We start from the raw sequence: 17,820 nt of genomic DNA, 5'->3' as shown, positions 1-17,820 counted from the left end.
GGCTCTTGGTCTTATCAGGTAGCTACCAGCCTCCACCATGGCTATGTCCTGGGGTGAATTCTCTGCTCTCACCACACTCGCCTGCTGGAAGCATTTGGCACTTGTCCCGAGCTCCCTCCCTACCTCTCTCCTGGCTTTCCTCCTCCCTCATGGGCTCTCTCATCTCTAAAGGCAAGTGCCCCAGGGCTAATCCTGGGTCCTCTTCTGTCCATCCACACCCTTTCCTGGGTGAGCTCATTTGCCCCGGCTCTCAATACCAGCTATATGGGGGTGTCCCCAAGTTTGTATGACCTCTGCCCTGAGTCCCAAACTTCCACGGCCTATGCACAGCCCCACCTGGCGCCTAATGGACCACTCAAAATCAATATATTCAAGCAGAACTGTATTGCCCCTGCTCCTCCCCAGCACCCCCTCCCACCCCCCGAACTGCACTGCATCTTCCTGGTTGTCATTCCTGTGACCTGGGACCCCTCCTCTTGCTCCCCTCTTTCCTTCACACCCACACCCAGTCCTTTGGCAAGTCCTGCCGGCACCAGCCCCCAGGCAGAGGCAAATCCAGCGGCTTCTCACCAAGGCTGGGCTGAAGCCCTAGACCAACCACTCTCATCTCTCACCTGGTTTATTGCCTCTAACGCATCTGCCTGCATCCACTCCTCCCCAGCTACAGGTGCTTCTCTTCCCATAGCCAGAGCGACCTTCTCACTGGGTAAATCAATCACAGCAACACTTGATAAAACCCTCTAAAGCCTTCCCATGGCACTTAGAACACAACCCAGCTCTTTCCATGCCCTTTGTGCCCACCCAGCATTTAGTCTGTGTTTGTTACTTTCTGATTGAGCCCTGGCTTTATTTGGAGGGGCATAGTACTCTGCTAAGTGTCTGTATTTTCCAGCCTCCTTAACATCTAGGGTGGCCATGAGATATAAAGGGGGTTGCTGAGTGGAGCTTTGGGTCTTGTCCTTTCAAGGGAGCTGGTTCATCTGGGAGGATGCAAAGTTTTGCTCTTCCATGCTTTTCTCCTTTCTACTGCTTGAAATAGAGACGTGATGGATGGTGCTCCAGCAGCCTTACTGTGATTATAAAACAACCTTGCTGATGGAAACTTCATAAGAGCGGTAGAAGGAGCATGGGTCCCAGAAGACCATAGAGCTATCATACCAGTCTTGGAATTCCTAATTCTGAGCTTCTCCAATCAGAGAAATATCTTGTGTCAGTCACTGAATGAAGTCAAATCTAATCCTAAGAAGTAGAGCTTGCAAAGCTCAATGTGATCTGGCCTCTACCTCTCTTATTTCATCCGACCATTCTGTTCCTGCTGTATCATGTTCCAAGCATGCTGGTTTTCTTCCTGTGCCTTGGACATTATAAGCTTAGTTCCACCTTGCAGGCCTTCCCCCAGATCTCTGTGACGGCCTCCTTCTTGTCTTTTGACCCCTTTAGAGGGGGCTTTTCTGACTTATGTAGCCCCCTGACCAGTCTGCTTCTAGTTAACCTTCTTTTAAAAAAAATGCATGGCCCTTTTCACTCTTTGAAATTACTTACTTTTTAAGGCATGCCTCGTTGTCTGTTCTCCCTTCTACCCTCTAGATTTCAAGTTCCATGAGAACAGAGATTTTGATTGTCTCGTTCACTGCTACATCTCCTGGGCCTCACACAGGATAGGTACTTAGTAAGTATTTGTTAAATGAATGGACTAAGATGACTTTTCAGAAGTTTTTGGAAGAAATCTGTCTTGGGTGTGGCCATACATCACAGAATCCCTTCCCACTGTATTTGAAAATAGTTCAGCAAACACTTGCGACGCAACCGTGACCTGCATAGCCCTTTGTCCTCTGGAACCTCAGAGTCTGGTGGGCAAGACAGAGTATTTAGTTCATCTAGATAGTAAAGTATTGAAGTTTCATGTTGGAGCTATGTGCAGGCTACCAGGAAGGCACAGAGAACCACGCGGCAGGCTCTCTGCTTTTCATGGTGTCAGGAGCTGATGAGGAGAAGCTTCAGGGAGGCAGTGGTGCTGAGGCACGTTTGGTTAGAGTGTTCTTGCAGACGAGGTTCAGGGAAGGCACTGCAGGCTGAGCACATGGCAGGAGTGGAGATACACCGGAGTGAGGTATGCAGCCTGGCCTGGTTTGTTTGGACTGTCCTGGTTTTACCACTGACAGTCCCGCAGCCCAGGGAACCCCTTCCTCCCAGGCAAGCCAGGAAAATGGGTCATCCCAGAAATCCAGGGCCTGTTAGGTCACGAGGAGTAGCTTTCAGGGGCTGGAGGAGAGAGAGACCCGGTGAGTGAGCTGCTGGGAGTGAGGAAGGGAGTCTTCATCAAAAGCTGGATGGCAGGAGCTGGAGAAAAGCCTCCCAGGCAGCCTAAGGAGTTGGACCTTTCTTTTTCACAGTGGAGAATCACTGAAAAAGGCTGTGCGATAGGAGTGAGGTAGTGATGAACGATGTATCCACCGAGGAATGACTCCTCCTGCTGTAACATACGAGGAGCTTTCCTGTTTCCTGCAGCAGGCTTGGCTGTCATCACTTTGTCTCCAAAAGCAGCACATCTTGTACCCCAGGGCAGACTGGGGACAGGCACCTGCTTACCGAAATGGCCCCACATTCACGCGGCCTGGTGGAGTCGGTCCAGAGGCGAGCCGTCCCCGAGTCCTGGTGCTGGTGCTGACGAGTGGTTCTTCTCAGCGACCCTTTGGAACCTCAGATGGGGAGAGGGCCGCCTGCCCCTTCCTGTCCCGCCTCATCCTGCAGGCCGTGCTGCAGCATGCTTCCAGGGAAAGCCATTCCAGGGCAGCTGGGAAACATTCTCTTTCTGTGGCTGTGCGGCTGCAGGACAAGTGTGTCTCAGCAAGCCCAAAGCTTTCCAGCCCAGGGGGCCCAGCGGTGGGGCTGCGGCCACAGCAAGAATGCTGAGGACGTGTCCCTGGTGACAGACATGCCTGGGGAAACACCACCCGATGCCAGACACCTGCCATTCTCCACCCTTCCTCACCCCACACAAGCCCCAGGTCACTCTGCCTTCTAGGTCTGTCCCGAAGCACCCTGAGACTGGTCACCGTGTGCCTGTGTTTTGGTTCCTCAGTCACATATCTAGACACACACACACACACACACACACACATTCCAATGTCCACACCCCAACCCACATGCCCCCAGACATACCACGCACATGTATGCCTCAGTACACACATACCCTAACACCACCCCATACACACAGTAGTACACACACCCAACACACACATCCCAACACACAACGCCGACTCCCCAACTCACATACCCTAAGCATGCCACACAACACAGACCCCCAAACACACACGCCCCTCCCACATCCAGTCCTTTGAACTCCGTTCCTACATCAACCTTCTCCTGCCCTCCACCGCCCCGCGCGCCTCCTCGTTGCCTGGCTTTGGCGCGAGCTCTGTCTCCACCTCCCCATGTAAGACGCCCCAGGCAGCGCGTCCCCCTGGGCACGGGGTCTTGTCGCTGCCCTTGTCCCGGGGCTGGCCTGCACACCTCCCCATGCTCTGCTTGCCTCTACTCCTGAGGGTCAGCCATCCCTTGGCTCCCACTGCTGGGGGCCTCCCGGCTGAAGAGACCCCACTGCAGCCCCAGCCTTGCAGCTCTGGGCTCCCTGGGACCTGGGTCAGGAGGGCAGACCACACCCTTATGTGTCCTCCATGCCTTCCTTACCCCGGGTCAGTTTGTTAATTCAGAGACCCCCCCACCTCCCAGCCCACCCCACATTGCCAACTGCAGCACCCTCTCCTGGCCTCATCCGAGACCACCCTGCTGCCCAGGGTCCCTGCTGGCAGTGGACACCACCCTGTCCTGCTTTTCTTCCCCCTTCCTGGCTGCCCCTCTCTGCCTCTTGTCTTCTTTTTCCTTCTGCTCCCTAACTGGGGGGTCATCCCAGCTCAGCTTTGTGCCTCCTTGAATTAACATTAGGTTAACATTAACATTAGTTAATTAAAATTAACATTAGTTAATATTAGGTTTGGCTGCATAGAGCAGAAATCCCAAAATAATATTGGCTTAAGCTCCCAAGGTTTCCTTCTTTCATGTAAGAGAAGTGCAGACGAGACAGCTGAGGGCTGGTATGGAGGCCTTCGGAGTCACCATGACCCCACTCCACTCTTTAGGAGTCTGCTGTCTGGCCAGACAGCCCTCCCTGACCCTGACAAGCTCGTCCCTACCTCCTCCCTCCAAGGTTGGAGCAACTGAGGGTTGCTCCAACCCTCAGTGCCCACCCAGGAAGCTCTCCCCCAAGGTCCCTCTACCCTCTGCAAAACCCCAGGGCCAGGGCTCCTCCCGCTCATCTGCTCCTGACATACTGCCTTCCTTGTGGCCCAGTGCCTCAGAAAGTCCCCACTCGGCTGCCAAGTGCCCGGCCCTCCCTGCTAATGGATCTGAAGGCAGGACAGTGCCACAGCCCTGTCCTTGCCTGGTACAGTGCTCTGTTCCTACTAGGTCCTCCGGACAATAGGTGGAGGCATCAGGAAGGGCTGGAGACCATCTTGAGGAGCCCTGAACCCAGGACATGCCCTTGTGGCGGGAGAGGGTTAGTTATCCCCAATATGTGCAAGACCAGTGTGTCCAACAGTGCACAGATTAATGAACTGCAGGATTCGTGGTTAGTTGAGCTCAGGTAAACAACAGTTTGACTACCTTACAGTGACAAACAATGGCTTAAAGGGATTTTTTAATAACGCACGTGACACCTTCTTTTGACTAGTCATAGCGAAGTGTGAACACCCTCCTTCACAGTGAGGTCTCTTAATTAGATATAAATACATTTATCCATCAAGCAAAAATCTGATCCTTCTCTTTTCATTCATTATTTTTCTCCAGCATTTCAACCCATAATCTAGTGTATGAGAAAGGGAAGGCACTGAAAGAGTTGAATGCAGGGCCCAAGGAGGTATGTGAGAAATGCCTCCTTTTTCATATTAGCACCTGACTCCCAGGCCTGGGGGTGGAGGGCAGGCAGGGAGGGCAGCCCTACAGCGAAAGGGCTGAAAAGGGCTGAAAGTTGAGACGACTTGAAATTAACACAGCCTGAGGAGCCAATCAGCAGCCAGGCCTGGCACAGATAAAGCTGGCAATGGCTTGGGATTTTTCTCCTACAACTGCAGCGACTCCCCTGTGGAGTTCCCTTCAATGGGGAGACAGAGACCCTTTTACTGACTGTGAAAATTCAATTAGAGTCTTACTTCAGGAAGGGGACAACTTGCGTGAAGCCCAACAGTCTGATGGTTCTCTTTGGAGCTACCCTACGGTGGTGGCTTCACAGGCAGGAGCTATGTGAATACGGAGGCTACGGGTGCCGCTGGACACTTCAATGGACTAACAAGTTCATTGGTTTTGTTTAAAAAGCAAAGATGTCAAGTCTGTATACAGGTGTGATTTCCTTGGTTTCTTTGCTGTCCCTGTCTCCTATGAGAACCTAAGAAATGCTATCTTGGGTTGGCTGTGCATTTTTCTTTGCTGGTGGCACAGGACAGGCAGGTCGCTTCCCATCCACCAAGGAGAAGGTCTGCAAAGGTCTGCTCTGAAGTCCTAGAAGAGCTGCGGACTGAGGAATGCTATTTTCAGGGAGTAGAGTTCTTTGACCCAAGTGTTCCTAAAGTGGACGGAGCTGAGTTTGGAGACCCAAAGCGAAGGCACCTTAGGAATGCTCCTCTTTTCCTTTGTTAGCTCATCAGGCTCTGAGCCACACCTAGGCATCTGGGGGCTGTCTATAGGAGCTCTCCTCCCAGAGATGGGAGAAGGATCTTCAGTTCTCTTGCTCAGCCCTCCCACCTCCCATTAGTTGCCCAGGGCTGGTGTCCTGATGAGGGGATTCCAATTCTCCCCTTTCCTCCCATGTGGTTCTCACTGCCCCCCTTGCCTTGGGCCCTTATCTCCTCCCTGATGGGCTGGCTCTCTCAGCCACTACAACGCTGCCCATGTCCTCCTAGAGCACCCTTGCAAGGGCTGTGTGCTCTCTTGGCCTCACTCCCCATCTCTGGGCTGACAAGGCCTCTTCTTGCCCCTTCCCTGGGCCCAGCTACACTGGACTTGCTCTGGTTCCTCCCCTAGCCTCTGCTCTCATGTGGCTCATCACGTGGACCCTTGTCCTCACCCACCTTCCCTCCTCACACCTGCCTGGAGCCCACCTGGAAAATGCCCCCTCATCCTGCATAACTCAGCTCAAGTCCTGCCTCCCTGAGACTTCCTCTGGCAGATGTGGGTCCCTTGTCCTCTCTGCTTTGTCTCATTCATCTCCCTGAGCCACGCGTGTTCATGTAGACTGGGGTGGTGGTGGCAGGGACCATGACCATGCACTGCCGCATTCCCAGCAGCTAGTTCAGTGTGTTTATTGAATGAATGGAGAGAAATTCTGTGCTACAAATAGTTTGTGATTAGCAATTTGAAGTGGGCCACTAACCAACTGCTGTATTTAGCACCTCTACTTTTTTTTTTCTAGAAAATATACCAACTTGGACAGCCATCCCCATGGGGCCTGCTGTTGAAATATTTCCTGAGTGTTTCAAACATGTTAAATCCCACTCTTGCAGAGCCTCTGGCACCCCGCCTGCAGCCTTTGCTAGGTGAAGTGGAGGTGGCTCCTCCCAGCAAGCTCCTTTGGGGTTCCTCAGTCTTTCTGAGAATGGGGCAAAGACACAACAATTGGTTTGGTTCTTGCTAACAAACAATAGATATCAGGGGTCCGGGAGCTGAGGAGTCAGCTCAAAAGCAGTGCAGTCCACGAGAAACCTTACATGATGGTTTTGTGTGGAATCCTGTTCAGGAACGAGAATGGGGCATGAGAAGGTGTGATGTGCTCGTGCATGCCTGGGGGGGATGGGAGCACAGCGTGGAAGCACGCGAGGCCCACTGTGCCAGCTGTGGGATGCAGGGTCTGCACTGCGGTCCCAGGCCTACTGCTGTCCCACAGGGTCTTGGTCAAGCGGGCCACCTCAGCACCTTCGCCTGTCCCTCCTTCAGTCCATAAGCACTCACTGAGTCAGGCACTGTGTCTGTGGGGCCAGAGATGATCAGTGCCCTCCCTGAGGCCACCGTGGGATTTAAGGATGGAGACCAACAGCCACTGGGGCCCTCCTAAGGTGGGAGCCATCTAGCTGCCCTGATGAATATGGGCTGTCTTACCAAAATACCCCTCCCATGCCCACTCTCTCAACAAAGACTGACTCTGCAACCTCAAAGGCATGAGGTGGCCTTGGGGGGCACCACATTGGCTAATAAAGGCACACGTTGTTAACTGTACCCTCTGACTCTTGGAGGTACCCTGGATGCACCTTGGAACCTGGCTCCAGGCTCGGGCTATCTCCCCTATTGAGGGCTGCCAGTTAGGCAGGACACTGTCAGGCCTGGCATGCAGCTCCTTCCAGCAGACATTGAGTCGTTCGGGAGAAGTGTGACACACGATGGTGATGTTTGGTAACAGCGACTTCTCAACCAGCAGTGGGAAAGTCAGGCCGGGTCCCTGAGCTCAGCTCTGCCCGAGAGAGGCCTTTCTCCAGCCCAGGAACCTGTGCCCACTGACGTGGAGGCTGGCTCTTTACCCCCAACCCTGCAGGGGCTGCAGGGCCAGGAACTGCCCCTGGGTTCTCAATTCTTTTTGGAAATGAGCCCCAAGACTCACTTTTATGGTGGTTTGCTGTGTCACTTTTGGATGTTTTCATCATCCCAAAATTGACACTTAACAATGGGTTATGCAACAAAACAAAACAAAACAAAAAACTGGTGGGAGAGCAAGTGCTCTGAGCTTCCTGAAGGACACCTCCTCCATCTTCTGTGTGCCTGAATGCAAAGTGTCACCATGTTTCCTTCCTGCCTTCTTCATTGGGCTGGAGTTCCTTGATGGTGGCAGGGAGCCAGCATCCCTCGTGGGGGCGGCCTGGTCCTGCAGCCCGTGTGAAGGGCGTCGGCTACAGCACTGACGTGGGTTATTGTATTCAAAACTGACAGGTAAAGTCGGATCCCTAGCTGGAGATTGAAGGCTGAGGTCACCAGTACCAGGAGAACTGAGCCCAAAGCTAAAGGAGGCTTTGAAGCAACAGGAAAAGCCCCCCTCCACCCCACCAAAAACACAAAGGTGATCTGGAAGAACTCAATTTACACCCTTGGTTCCCGTGGGCTGGGGGATCAGCAGAGGGCGGGATAATCCCAGCTTCTCGAGCAGATGGTTTCTGACTACCGCTTGACCCAGTTCCCTCCTAGCGGATGACTGGCAGTGGGGCTGACAGCTCCTCCACCAGGGGAGCAAGGTGTGGACCCTCCCCGTAGCTTCCTCTTCCCTCCTCCCACCAGCAAGGGCGCAGTGGCTTTTGCGTCTCCCCGTGCCAGGTCAATGGGCAGGGTGCTGCACCTTCCTGAAGGCAGGGACCCCTCACCTGCACTCCCTCCTACCCCCGCCCCGTGCAGCCCGAGTGCGGCTGGCCACGGGAAGGGACACCATTGCTAGGGCTTGTGCTGGGGAGTAGCGGGTGTTAAATCCTGCACTGGCTTATGACTTCTCTCCTTCATTCATTCAATCCATCATTGCTTCAATAAGCTCTCCCTGGCCGTCCGTCAGGTCTGGCACCAGACCAGGCCCAGGAGGCCTGGTCACCACACAGGATATAACAAGTGAGGGGACGACAGCCAGGGACTGGGCCGAGGGGCCCAGTCAGCCAAAAACTTCCTCAGGGCACAAGAGGGTCAAGGACAGCTTCTCCAAGGAAGAGACAGGGCGGGTCTTAGAGAGCGAGGATGATTTTGCCAAGTGGTTGGTGGCCATGGTGACGGAGAGAGCCCAAGGGCCAGAGCAGCATGTGCCAGTGGGAACACTTGAGCATTTCGGGGCCACCAGGCAGAAGCACCTCTTTCCTGCCCAGGGACCAAAGGCTCCCTGACAGGGCAGGGCTGGGAACCCGATGGAGCAGCAGAGACTTTCGAGAATGTCTCGAAATGGCTTTCGAGAATGTCTAAGGACGCAGAAGCGCCGCCATCTCCCGGGTCCTCCTGGGCACCCCACTTCTGGCTTGGGGCTGGCAAACTCAGTGGCCCTGGTTTTGCCCCGCGGCGTGAGGTCTGTTCCTCCGATTGGGAGGGAGGGGGCGCTCGGCCTCCAGACTTGCGGCCTCGGCCTCGGCCGGGCTGCGGTCCTGGCCGAGCTCCCCAGCCGCAGGGCTGGCCCCAGAGTTGGCGGTGGGGGGCGGGGCAGGAGGCCACGCTCCGCCTGGGTCGTCCCCAGCATCCTAGAAAAGCCAGAATGACCGCCCATTCCGCGTCTGCCTCTCAGTCCCGCGTGTTACAAGGGGAGAGGCGAGGCCACATCCTGACCCTGGGCGCTGTGCGCACCCTGGGTTCTATTGTGCTGCCCCAGGCCCTGCCGGGGGACGAGGAGGTACAGAAGGAACGGACTACACGTGGGGTTCTGGACGGGGCTGGGGGTCGGGTTTCCACTGACAGCGTTCTTGTCCGGCTGCTTCAGAACGGAACCATCCTTTATCCAGTTCTGTGAGGAGCCTGGCCCAGTTGCCTGTCTGGGCTGCCATGTGAGATAGGTGTTACTGTCCCTTTACCGAAGAGGAGGCAGAGACTAGAGGAGGCGAGGACTCTATCCAAGGTCACTCCTACAAAGCTGGCAGGAGCTGAGCCCCGACTGGAACTAGGGTTTGAGGCCAAAGTTTGCCAGTTGGCAGGAGGGGAACGGGGTGGGGATGGAGGGTCCTGGGGGGAGGTGCTGGAGACCCTGCCAGCTCAGCAAGCCTTGGGGCTCAGGGGCCTCCGCGCGAGAGAGGCTGGGACCCCGCACAATCGAGGCGTTCCTCCTGGCCCGGCAGAGGCAGCAGCTGGCCAGGCCTCCAGCGACTGCCGCCTCCCCCGCTCCGGCCCGCAGGGCCCATGCCTGGCCAGCACGACGGCGGCCCGGGGGCGCTCGCTGCGGGCACTGCAGCTTGGGAGCGGCATCCGCCGGCATCTGCTGCTCTCGGCGTCCGAGGCCGCGCCGTCATCCCCGCCTCTCCAGGCCAGCCCAGGAGGGAGCGCCCTAGGAGGGCCGGGGGCGGCCGCAGCGGCGGAGTCGCCTCTCCCTGCTGGGGAGGGCGGCTGCTGGGACAAGGGCAGGGCCTGCGCGGCGGCGGGGAGAGCGCGGCGGGGGGCGGGGCGGGCCAGCACCCGGGTCCCGCGCCAGGAGCCCGTCGGTGCCGCCCGCCGCCCAGCTGGGCGAGGGTCCGGGGCGCCCACGTGGTGGGAAAGTTTCGAGGCAGCAAAAGTAGCCTGGCATTGCTGGGGGAGGGGAGAGGGCCGGCTCGCCCCTCCTTCTCCCGAAGGCAGAAAGGAAAAGAGCGGAGGGAAGCGGGGGTGGGCAGCCCCGACCTGAACAGATTCCGCCTCCTCCTCCGCCCCCCACCCCCGGGAAGCCCGAGCGGGGAGGCGCGGACCGTCTCCTCCCGCACGGCAGGACGACACCCTCCCCCCCTTTTATTTCTGCCAACGTCTATCTCAACGCGCGCGCACATACGGAGACTGTGCGGCTCTTTTTCCTCCTTGGGAGCAAAAACGGGGAGAGTAAAAGAAGAGAGGGCAAAAAGAACTCCTCAGCGTGCTCTGCGCTCTGTGCCGCGGCCGGCCGCGGGGACGCTGCCGCCACCCGCCCGCTCTCTCCCGGCCCTGCGGCGTGTGCCAGTGGAGCGCGAGCGAGGGCACCCGCACCCGGGGACGCCGCAAGACTTTTGGGCGCTCGAGCCGAGATCGCCGCCGCAGCAGCAGGCAGGGGAGACGGGCGAGAGGAACCCTGCGTCCCCCTCGCCTTCCTCGCCCAGCGCCCCGCGCCCGGCCGGCCCGCGCGGGCAGGCGGAGGGAGGGAGGGCGGCAGCGAGGAGGCGGCGGAGCAGAGGCCCGGGTGAGGCGCGCAGCGGCCGGCCCGCCCGCCCGTGGATGCGGCGCCCTGGGAGCCTGGAGACAACTTTGCCGTGTGACGCGCCGGGAAGACTGCAGGGCCCGCGGCCGAGCGCTCGGCGCCGCTTGTAAGAGGGCCCCCGCAGCCGGCGCTCCCCGGCACCGCGCTCGCTCCACGCCGCTGCCCGCCCGCCCCCAGCGAGGACGACCTGCCCGTTGCCGCCGGCGGTTCTTCCCCGGCGCGGAGCGGTGAGGGCGAGGCGCTCAGGTGCGAGCGCGGGGCCCGCCGCAGCGCCCGCCGCAGCGCCGCGCCAAGCCGCGCCCGGCTCTGCTCCCGGGGCTCCAGCGCCTTCGCTTCCGTCTCGGCCAAGTTGCATCGACCAGCTCTTTCTCCACCTTCCCTGCCCGGCGGCCGAGCCGCTGCTGCCGCTGCTTTCGGTTCACCCGAGCGGGGGCTTCGGAGCCCCGACGCGGAGAGGATGGGGAGAAGGCTGCAGATGCCGAGGCGCCCCGAGACGCCCGTGCGGCAGTAACCCTTCGACCCCTGCCTCGCCCGGCGCGCCCCTCCGGCCCCCGTGGCCCTCGGCGCCCCTTCCCCGCCGCGCGGGAACCCCCACGGCCCGGCCGGCCTCTTCCCCTGCGAGCCCGCGGCGGCCCTCTCGGCGGGCGGGCGGAGGCCCGCGCGGGCGCGGGCGGGGGTGGGGCGGGGCGGCGCGCCCGGAGCCCAGAGCCCGGCCCTGCGCTCGGCTCGGCTCGCCTCGCGGCGGGCGCCCTCGTCGCCAGCGGCGCACCATGGACGGGCTGCCCGGTCGGGCGCTGGGGGCCGCCTGCCTTCTGCTGCTGGCGGCCGGCTGGCTGGGGCCTGAGGCCTGGGGCTCACCCACACCCCCGCCGTCGCCCGCTGCGCCCCCGCCACCCCCGCCACCTGGAGCCCCGGGAGGCTCACAGGACACCTGTACGTCGTGCGGCGGCTTCCGGAGGCCGGAGGAGCTGGGCCGAGTGGACGGCGACTTTCTGGAGGCTGTGAAGCGGCACATCTTGAGCCGCCTGCAGATGCGGGGCCGGCCCAACATCACGCACGCCGTGCCCAAGGCCGCCATGGTCACGGCCCTGCGCAAGCTGCACGCTGGCAAGGTGCGCGAGGACGGCCGCGTGGAGATCCCGCACCTCGACGGCCACGCTAGCCCGGGCGCCGACGGGCAGGAGCGCGTCTCAGAAATCATCAGCTTCGCGGAGACAGGTGGGTCAAGCCCCGGCAACCAGCCGTGGCCGCGCTCTCTTGCTCTCTTCTTGCCAGCTCCGGCCCGCTGCCGTAGCCCGCGCCCGGTGGGGGGCAAGCCACACTGGGGCTCGGCCCATTCAGCCGTGGCCCTCCAAGCCCTGGCTGGGTTGCAATCCTCTTCCCCCGTGCCGTGCCGCAGACCTCTTCCTGCTCCCCTAAACCCCGCCGCAGAGCGCCCTGCCCTCCACCCTTGCTCTAGGGAACCGGGCCCCAGCGCCTCTGGGCGCGCGTCCCCCTCCCGGCAGATGCGCACGGCCCTGGCTCTGCGGGCACTTGCTTGGTGATTGCCTAATGTTTTTGTTTCCCACGATCAGAGTGTAGGCTTAGCAGTGTGGATGGAGATGTGTGTGCTTGTTGATATACGTGGGCTGGAGGAGTGTGTGTGTGTGTGCGTGTGTGTGTGCCTGCGTGAGAGGCCCCTGGGGCCGCTTCCATCACCGGGCAGCGTGGGCTTGCCAGGATTGCTGAAGCCGCGCTGGGGAGAGCTAGGCAACCTCTCTTCCGATTGTGTGGGCACCGGAATGGAGCGGAAGGCAGGCTTCTCAACAGGTCCATCATTTACGCAGAGAAAGACGCGGCTGGGCTCGGGAACAGCCCTGTGCCGTTCGGCTTGCCTGGCAGCCGCTGCAGCCCTCTTACCCGAGAACCACAGAGTTCATAGTTAACAAAGGGTGGGACTTCTTTCTGGAATTCCTGCCCTCCCCCTTCATTGCAAATCTCTAACATTGTCTAAATATAAAAATCAGGGAGAGAAGAATCTTTTGGAACTTTAAAAGAAGGAGAAAAATGTGCCGGCGCTGAAATGCTGCAAGTGCTTTCGACTCCGCTGTCCTTTTCAGGACTTGAATAAGCCAGGCTGGCTTTTGTGCCTGGAGCTCAGCCCCATTTGTGGCGAGGGGACTGCAGAGAAGGTCGTAGAGGGGGAAGCCCCGGTGCAGTCAGGGCGGGGGCAAGCAGGGAGCCTGGGGGGGGTGAGCAGTTGAGACCCTGGCTGCAAATGCACCCCCCCTCAGGCAGCAGGCAGCCTGGGGATGAAAAGGGATGAAAAGTTTTGCATGGCCGGGTGTGGAGAAAAGCAGAGACAATCGGCCGGTTTGTGCTTAGAAAGAAATGCATTGCCGTTTTAGCTGTCCACTAAAGTGAGTCAGGGAAAGCTCCACATGCAATTAGAGGGCTCGGATTAAAAGGTGCTTTGGGGCCCAGAGTAGAAATGTGATTCTGGAAGGTTGAGGAGACCTTTTGGTCCCGGTGGCACAAAATGACAGCGGGGGCTGTTATATTTCTGGTCCGTTTCACGGAGCCAGCTCTTTGACTTATAAATAACAGATTCAGGTCACAGGCAGCTCGCCCAAGACCAGCTTTTAAGGCTGCAGTTTCCCCCATTTCAAAGTCAGATGTCAGTGTTATTAGAGAAGCCAGGCAAGGCCTGAGGCAGGGGCTGGGGGGGCCATGGTGGGAGGTTTGATAAAACCAGCCCTAGCCACACAGTTGCCTTATTTGTTCTTCCCGGAAAAAAAAAAAGGAAAAAGTAGAGAAGTAGAGATCGTCACAGGGGGAAGGGTCACTGAAATGCAGGATGAGAGGGGAGTCATCTCTTGGTTGGCACAGCCATTCTTGTTGAGCTGAATTACTGTGAGAATTAACAAGCCAGCCCCCTTTTCCTTGGAGATTTTGAGCGTGTCATTAATGGGGAGCCAGAGTCTTGTCAAAGGATTGGACCTCAAGTTTCAAGGCTGAATGTCTCGTCCCTTGGAGCTACTTGGAAACAAGGGCTGCACTTTGCAGCCTGCAAAGCGCACGTTCCTACGTCAGAAATCTGAGCAGAGCTTGCTTGTTTGCAGTCGAGGTTCCACTGGGGGTTGGGTCAGATCATGCTTAGGTAAACACTGGGAAGAGGCAGTAGGTGGCTCAGCTTGATTTTGCAATGCCCTATGTTAACCAAAAAAAAAACCAAAAAACAAAAAACAAAAAAACCCCCCTAAAACAACCCACTCCCAAATCCTCCCTGCAATCCTTGGTTTTGTTTTTCAGATTCACAGATACCCATAACAACTTGTTAAGATTTTGGCCTCCTGACAAGTTCCTCTGTTGAGCTTTGAGGCCTGACAGCCTGTCTCCAGGGAGTCCTGGCCTGGGAGAGGTGAGGCAGGATTTTATAGGCCTGGACCCCGCAGCACCAACCTGGTCCGGGTTTCTCAATGGGAAACGATTTTCTCTGCCTCTCCCAGGTTACAGCAGAGGCCCCAGTCCCAGGAACGGTATTTCTGGTCAGTAACGTGTTCCAGCTGTGTGGCGCGTCTGCATTCCAGCATCCTGCAGCGGAGAGTCCGTTTCCCCCATTGCCTCGTGTTCTTGTGGAATTAACTTGGCCTGTTCTCCCTCTTCTCCGCAGATGGCCTCGCCTCTTCCCGGGTCCGCCTCTACTTTTTCGTCTCCAATGAAGGCAACCAGAACCTGTTTGTGGTACAGGCCAGTCTGTGGCTTTACCTGAAACTCCTGCCCTATGTCTTGGAGAAGGGCAGCCGGCGGAAGGTGCGGGTCAAAGTGTACTACCAGGAGCAGGGCCATGGCGACAGGTGGAGCGTGGTGGAGAAGAAGGTGGACCTCAAGCGCAGTGGTTGGCACACCTTCCCCATCACGGAGGCCATTCAGGCCTTGTTTGAGCGGGGTGAGCGGCGACTCAACCTGGACGTGCAGTGCGACAGCTGCCAGGAGCTGGCAGTGGTGCCTGTGTTCGTGGACCCGGGCGAGGAGTCGCACAGGCCCTTTGTGGTGGTGCAGGCTCGGCTGGGCGACAGCAGGCACCGCATTCGCAAGCGAGGCCTGGAGTGCGATGGCAGGACCAGCCTCTGTTGCAGGCAACAGTTCTTCATTGACTTCCGCCTCATCGGCTGGAACGACTGGATCATTGCACCCACCGGCTACTACGGGAACTACTGTGAGGGCAGCTGCCCAGCCTACCTGGCGGGGGTCCCCGGCTCGGCCTCCTCCTTCCACACGGCTGTGGTGAACCAGTACCGCATGCGGGGCCTGAACCCCGGCACAGTGAACTCCTGCTGCATCCCCACCAAGCTGAGCACCATGTCCATGCTGTACTTTGACGACGAGTACAACATCGTCAAGCGGGACGTGCCCAACATGATCGTGGAGGAGTGTGGCTGCGCCTGACAGCGGTGGGCGGGGCGAGGCAGCGGGGCGTGGAGGGCAGTCCTGGGTGGGCTTCTTCCAGCCCCTGCAGGAGCGGGGTGCACGGCAGGCTGCGCGTGGTCGTCGCGTTGGGGTGCAGAGATACTGCAGCCTGTGAGGCCTGAAATGTCTTTCTACTACTTCATAGAGCAACCAGTCAAAACCAGAGCGAGAACTCTCAACTGACATGAAATACTTTAAAATGTACACGTAGCCACGCACAGCCCGACGCATCCTGCCACCCACACAGCAGCCTCCAGGATACCAGCAAATGGATGTGGTGACAAATGGCAGCTTAGCTACGAATGCCTGTCAGTTGGAGAGAATGGGGTGAGCAGCCACCATCCCCTCCAGCTGGCCTGGCCACTCTGAATCGCGCCATCCGAGCACACATAAAAGCACAAAGACGGAGACAGTGAGAGAGAGCCCGAGAGGAAAAGCAGATGCAGGGCTGGGGCCTCCGGGTAAGCGGAGGGCTGTGTGCCCCTCGGCCTTACCCGGCCTGCTCTGCTCGTCACCTCCTGGCTTGAACGTGTCTGCTTCCTCCCCTGCCCGGATCCGTGCTGGAGACCAGGGAGCCTGTCTTTCTGCCCCTGTAGAGGGACAGGGGCCCAGAGAGGACACAGCCCATCCGAGACGGCAGAGGCCGGGGAGCGGGGGCAAAGACCATTTGACTGTTTGTTGCTCTCGGGTTCCTGACACGACTTATGTGTGTGTTTGTTTTTGGGGTGGGGAGGGAGGGAGAGGAGAGGGGTCTTAATTTGATGCTTTAACTAATCGCCAACAGTTGACAGGTCATTTGTTCCAGCTGTATAACTGAAAAGGGACTTTTCTACCAGGTATGACTTTTTAAGTTAAAAATTGAATTATTCTAAATGGGAAGAAAAAAAGTTGCAATCTGTCCCTTCACTGGGGACATTCCTCTAGGACTGGTTGGGGAAGGGATGGGAATGGCCCCAGAAGGAAATCTGGGGTGGAGGCATTCTGGAAATGCTGGGAGGGTGCCCTCTCGGCAGAGGGCAAGGGAGGGAGCAGCTTAGTTGGTCTTGGAGAGTTGGGGAAGGCTGTCAGCTGCTTTGCAGAAGTTGCCACTGTGGGCCCTGGCCACCAGGGCCAGCCATGGACGTGGCCCCTGCCCACTCACCTGCCTGCCTGTCCGCCCGCATAGCACTTGCAGACCTGCCCGAACGCACATGATATAGCACTTGCCGATCTGCGTGTGTCCAGAAGTGGCCCTTGGCAGAGCACTGAACTCGCTCACCCTCTAGATGTCCAAGTGCCACATGAACTATGCAATTTAAAGGGTTGACCCATACTAGACGAAACTGGACTCGTACGACTCTTTTTATATTTTTTATACTTGAAATGAAATCCTTTGCTTCTTTTTTAAGCGAATGATTGCTTTTAATGTTTGCACTGATTTAGTTGCATGATTAGTCAGAAACTGCCATTTGAAAAAAGAAGTTATTTTTATAGCAGCAAAAAAAATGAATACAGTTAAATGTATTATACATAATTTTGGAACCAAAGAGGCCAACAGATCAGTTTTAATTTTTATTAGATGGTGAGGCCATCTTATATGAGGTGGACGTTCTGAACGGTCCCTCGAGTGGCCTGCCAATGTTTCAGGGTATAAATGGATTTTGTTTATTCAGTTTGATGTGTCTTTTCTATCCTTACACACCCAGAAGGTAGAGTAAAACATGACTGTGGTAGAATGCAGGTGTGTATCCTTAAATCCTCATCTTTGTGTTTATTTAATAAAGCTCCCCTTAGGTTCTGTTTCATAATAATTTAAAACCAAACAATTTTCCCATAGACTTGCTGTTAAAGTATTTCACGTTTGTGTACAGTTTAAGAAAATAAAAGATTGAGTGCCATGGGCTTCCTGCCTCGTGTGATGTCGGGGGTGGGGGGCTGGGCCGGAGGTGGGTCACTGGGAGGAGGGCGTGTCCCGATGTCCAGGTTGGATGCCAGCGGCCACTGCAGCTCACTGCCGGCATCTCTGAACCCTTGTCGTGAGATGTATGTCAGTCAGAGATTCTAGGAAAAATGGCAGGAGATCAAAATGAAGGACAATTAGCAAATTCATGAATTACACATTTGTTTACCCTTCTAATCCCAAGACTGATTTTTCACCAAGCCCACATGTGTTGCCATGTGACAGTGCTGGCTAGTCCCCCACCCCCGCACGGATGGAAAGCCTGGAGGCTGAAGCCCACCTGAGCTCTGTGCTCACCGCATTTACTAATAGAGGTGGTGAGCACCGGTCGACCCCAGGACAGGCTTGCCGTCTGGGGATAGAAGGGTAAACAGACGGGCCGGGCCGTGAGTCCGCTAACCGTCCTTTCCTGTGGGGACTAGAAGGGTGGACGGTGGTGGTGGTAGTAACCAGCCTAGCATGACTTGAGATGCCTATTAAGTCCTGCTGCCTTGATCACACCTTTGTGGAAAGTGGCTTTATC

General features: G+C 57.3%; 1 protein-coding gene across 1 annotated transcript; it reads left to right on the top strand.

The window, feature by feature from the left end:
* Positions 1 to 11,679: 11,679 nt before the first annotated feature.
* Positions 11,680 to 17,235, top strand: INHBB (inhibin subunit beta B). Its single transcript, XM_012749771.2, has 2 exons — positions 11,680 to 12,127; positions 14,562 to 17,235. The coding sequence occupies exons 1-2, from the start codon at positions 11,680 to 11,682 to the stop codon at positions 15,335 to 15,337; spliced, it is 1,224 nt and encodes a 407-aa protein (XP_012605225.1). The 3' UTR covers positions 15,338 to 17,235.
* The last annotated feature ends 585 nt before the right edge of the window (positions 17,236 to 17,820 follow it).

Source organism: Microcebus murinus, chromosome 8 (genome assembly GCF_040939455.1).
Source record: "Microcebus murinus isolate Inina chromosome 8, M.murinus_Inina_mat1.0, whole genome shotgun sequence".
NCBI lineage: Eukaryota > Metazoa > Chordata > Mammalia > Primates > Cheirogaleidae > Microcebus > Microcebus murinus.
Note: the sequence above shows the minus strand (reverse complement) of the source record. Positions and strands in the feature narration are given on the sequence as shown.

Bases quoted from the DNA above. Each gene is read 5' to 3' on its own strand.
- INHBB (XM_012749771.2), top strand. From the start codon at position 11,680: ATGGACGGGCTGCCCGGTCGGGCGCTGGGGGCCGCCTGCCTTCTGCTG. The intron at 12,128-14,561 runs GTGGGTCAAGCC...TCTTCTCCGCAG, and splicing joins CATCAGCTTCGCGGAGACAG to ATGGCCTCGCCTCTTCCCGG.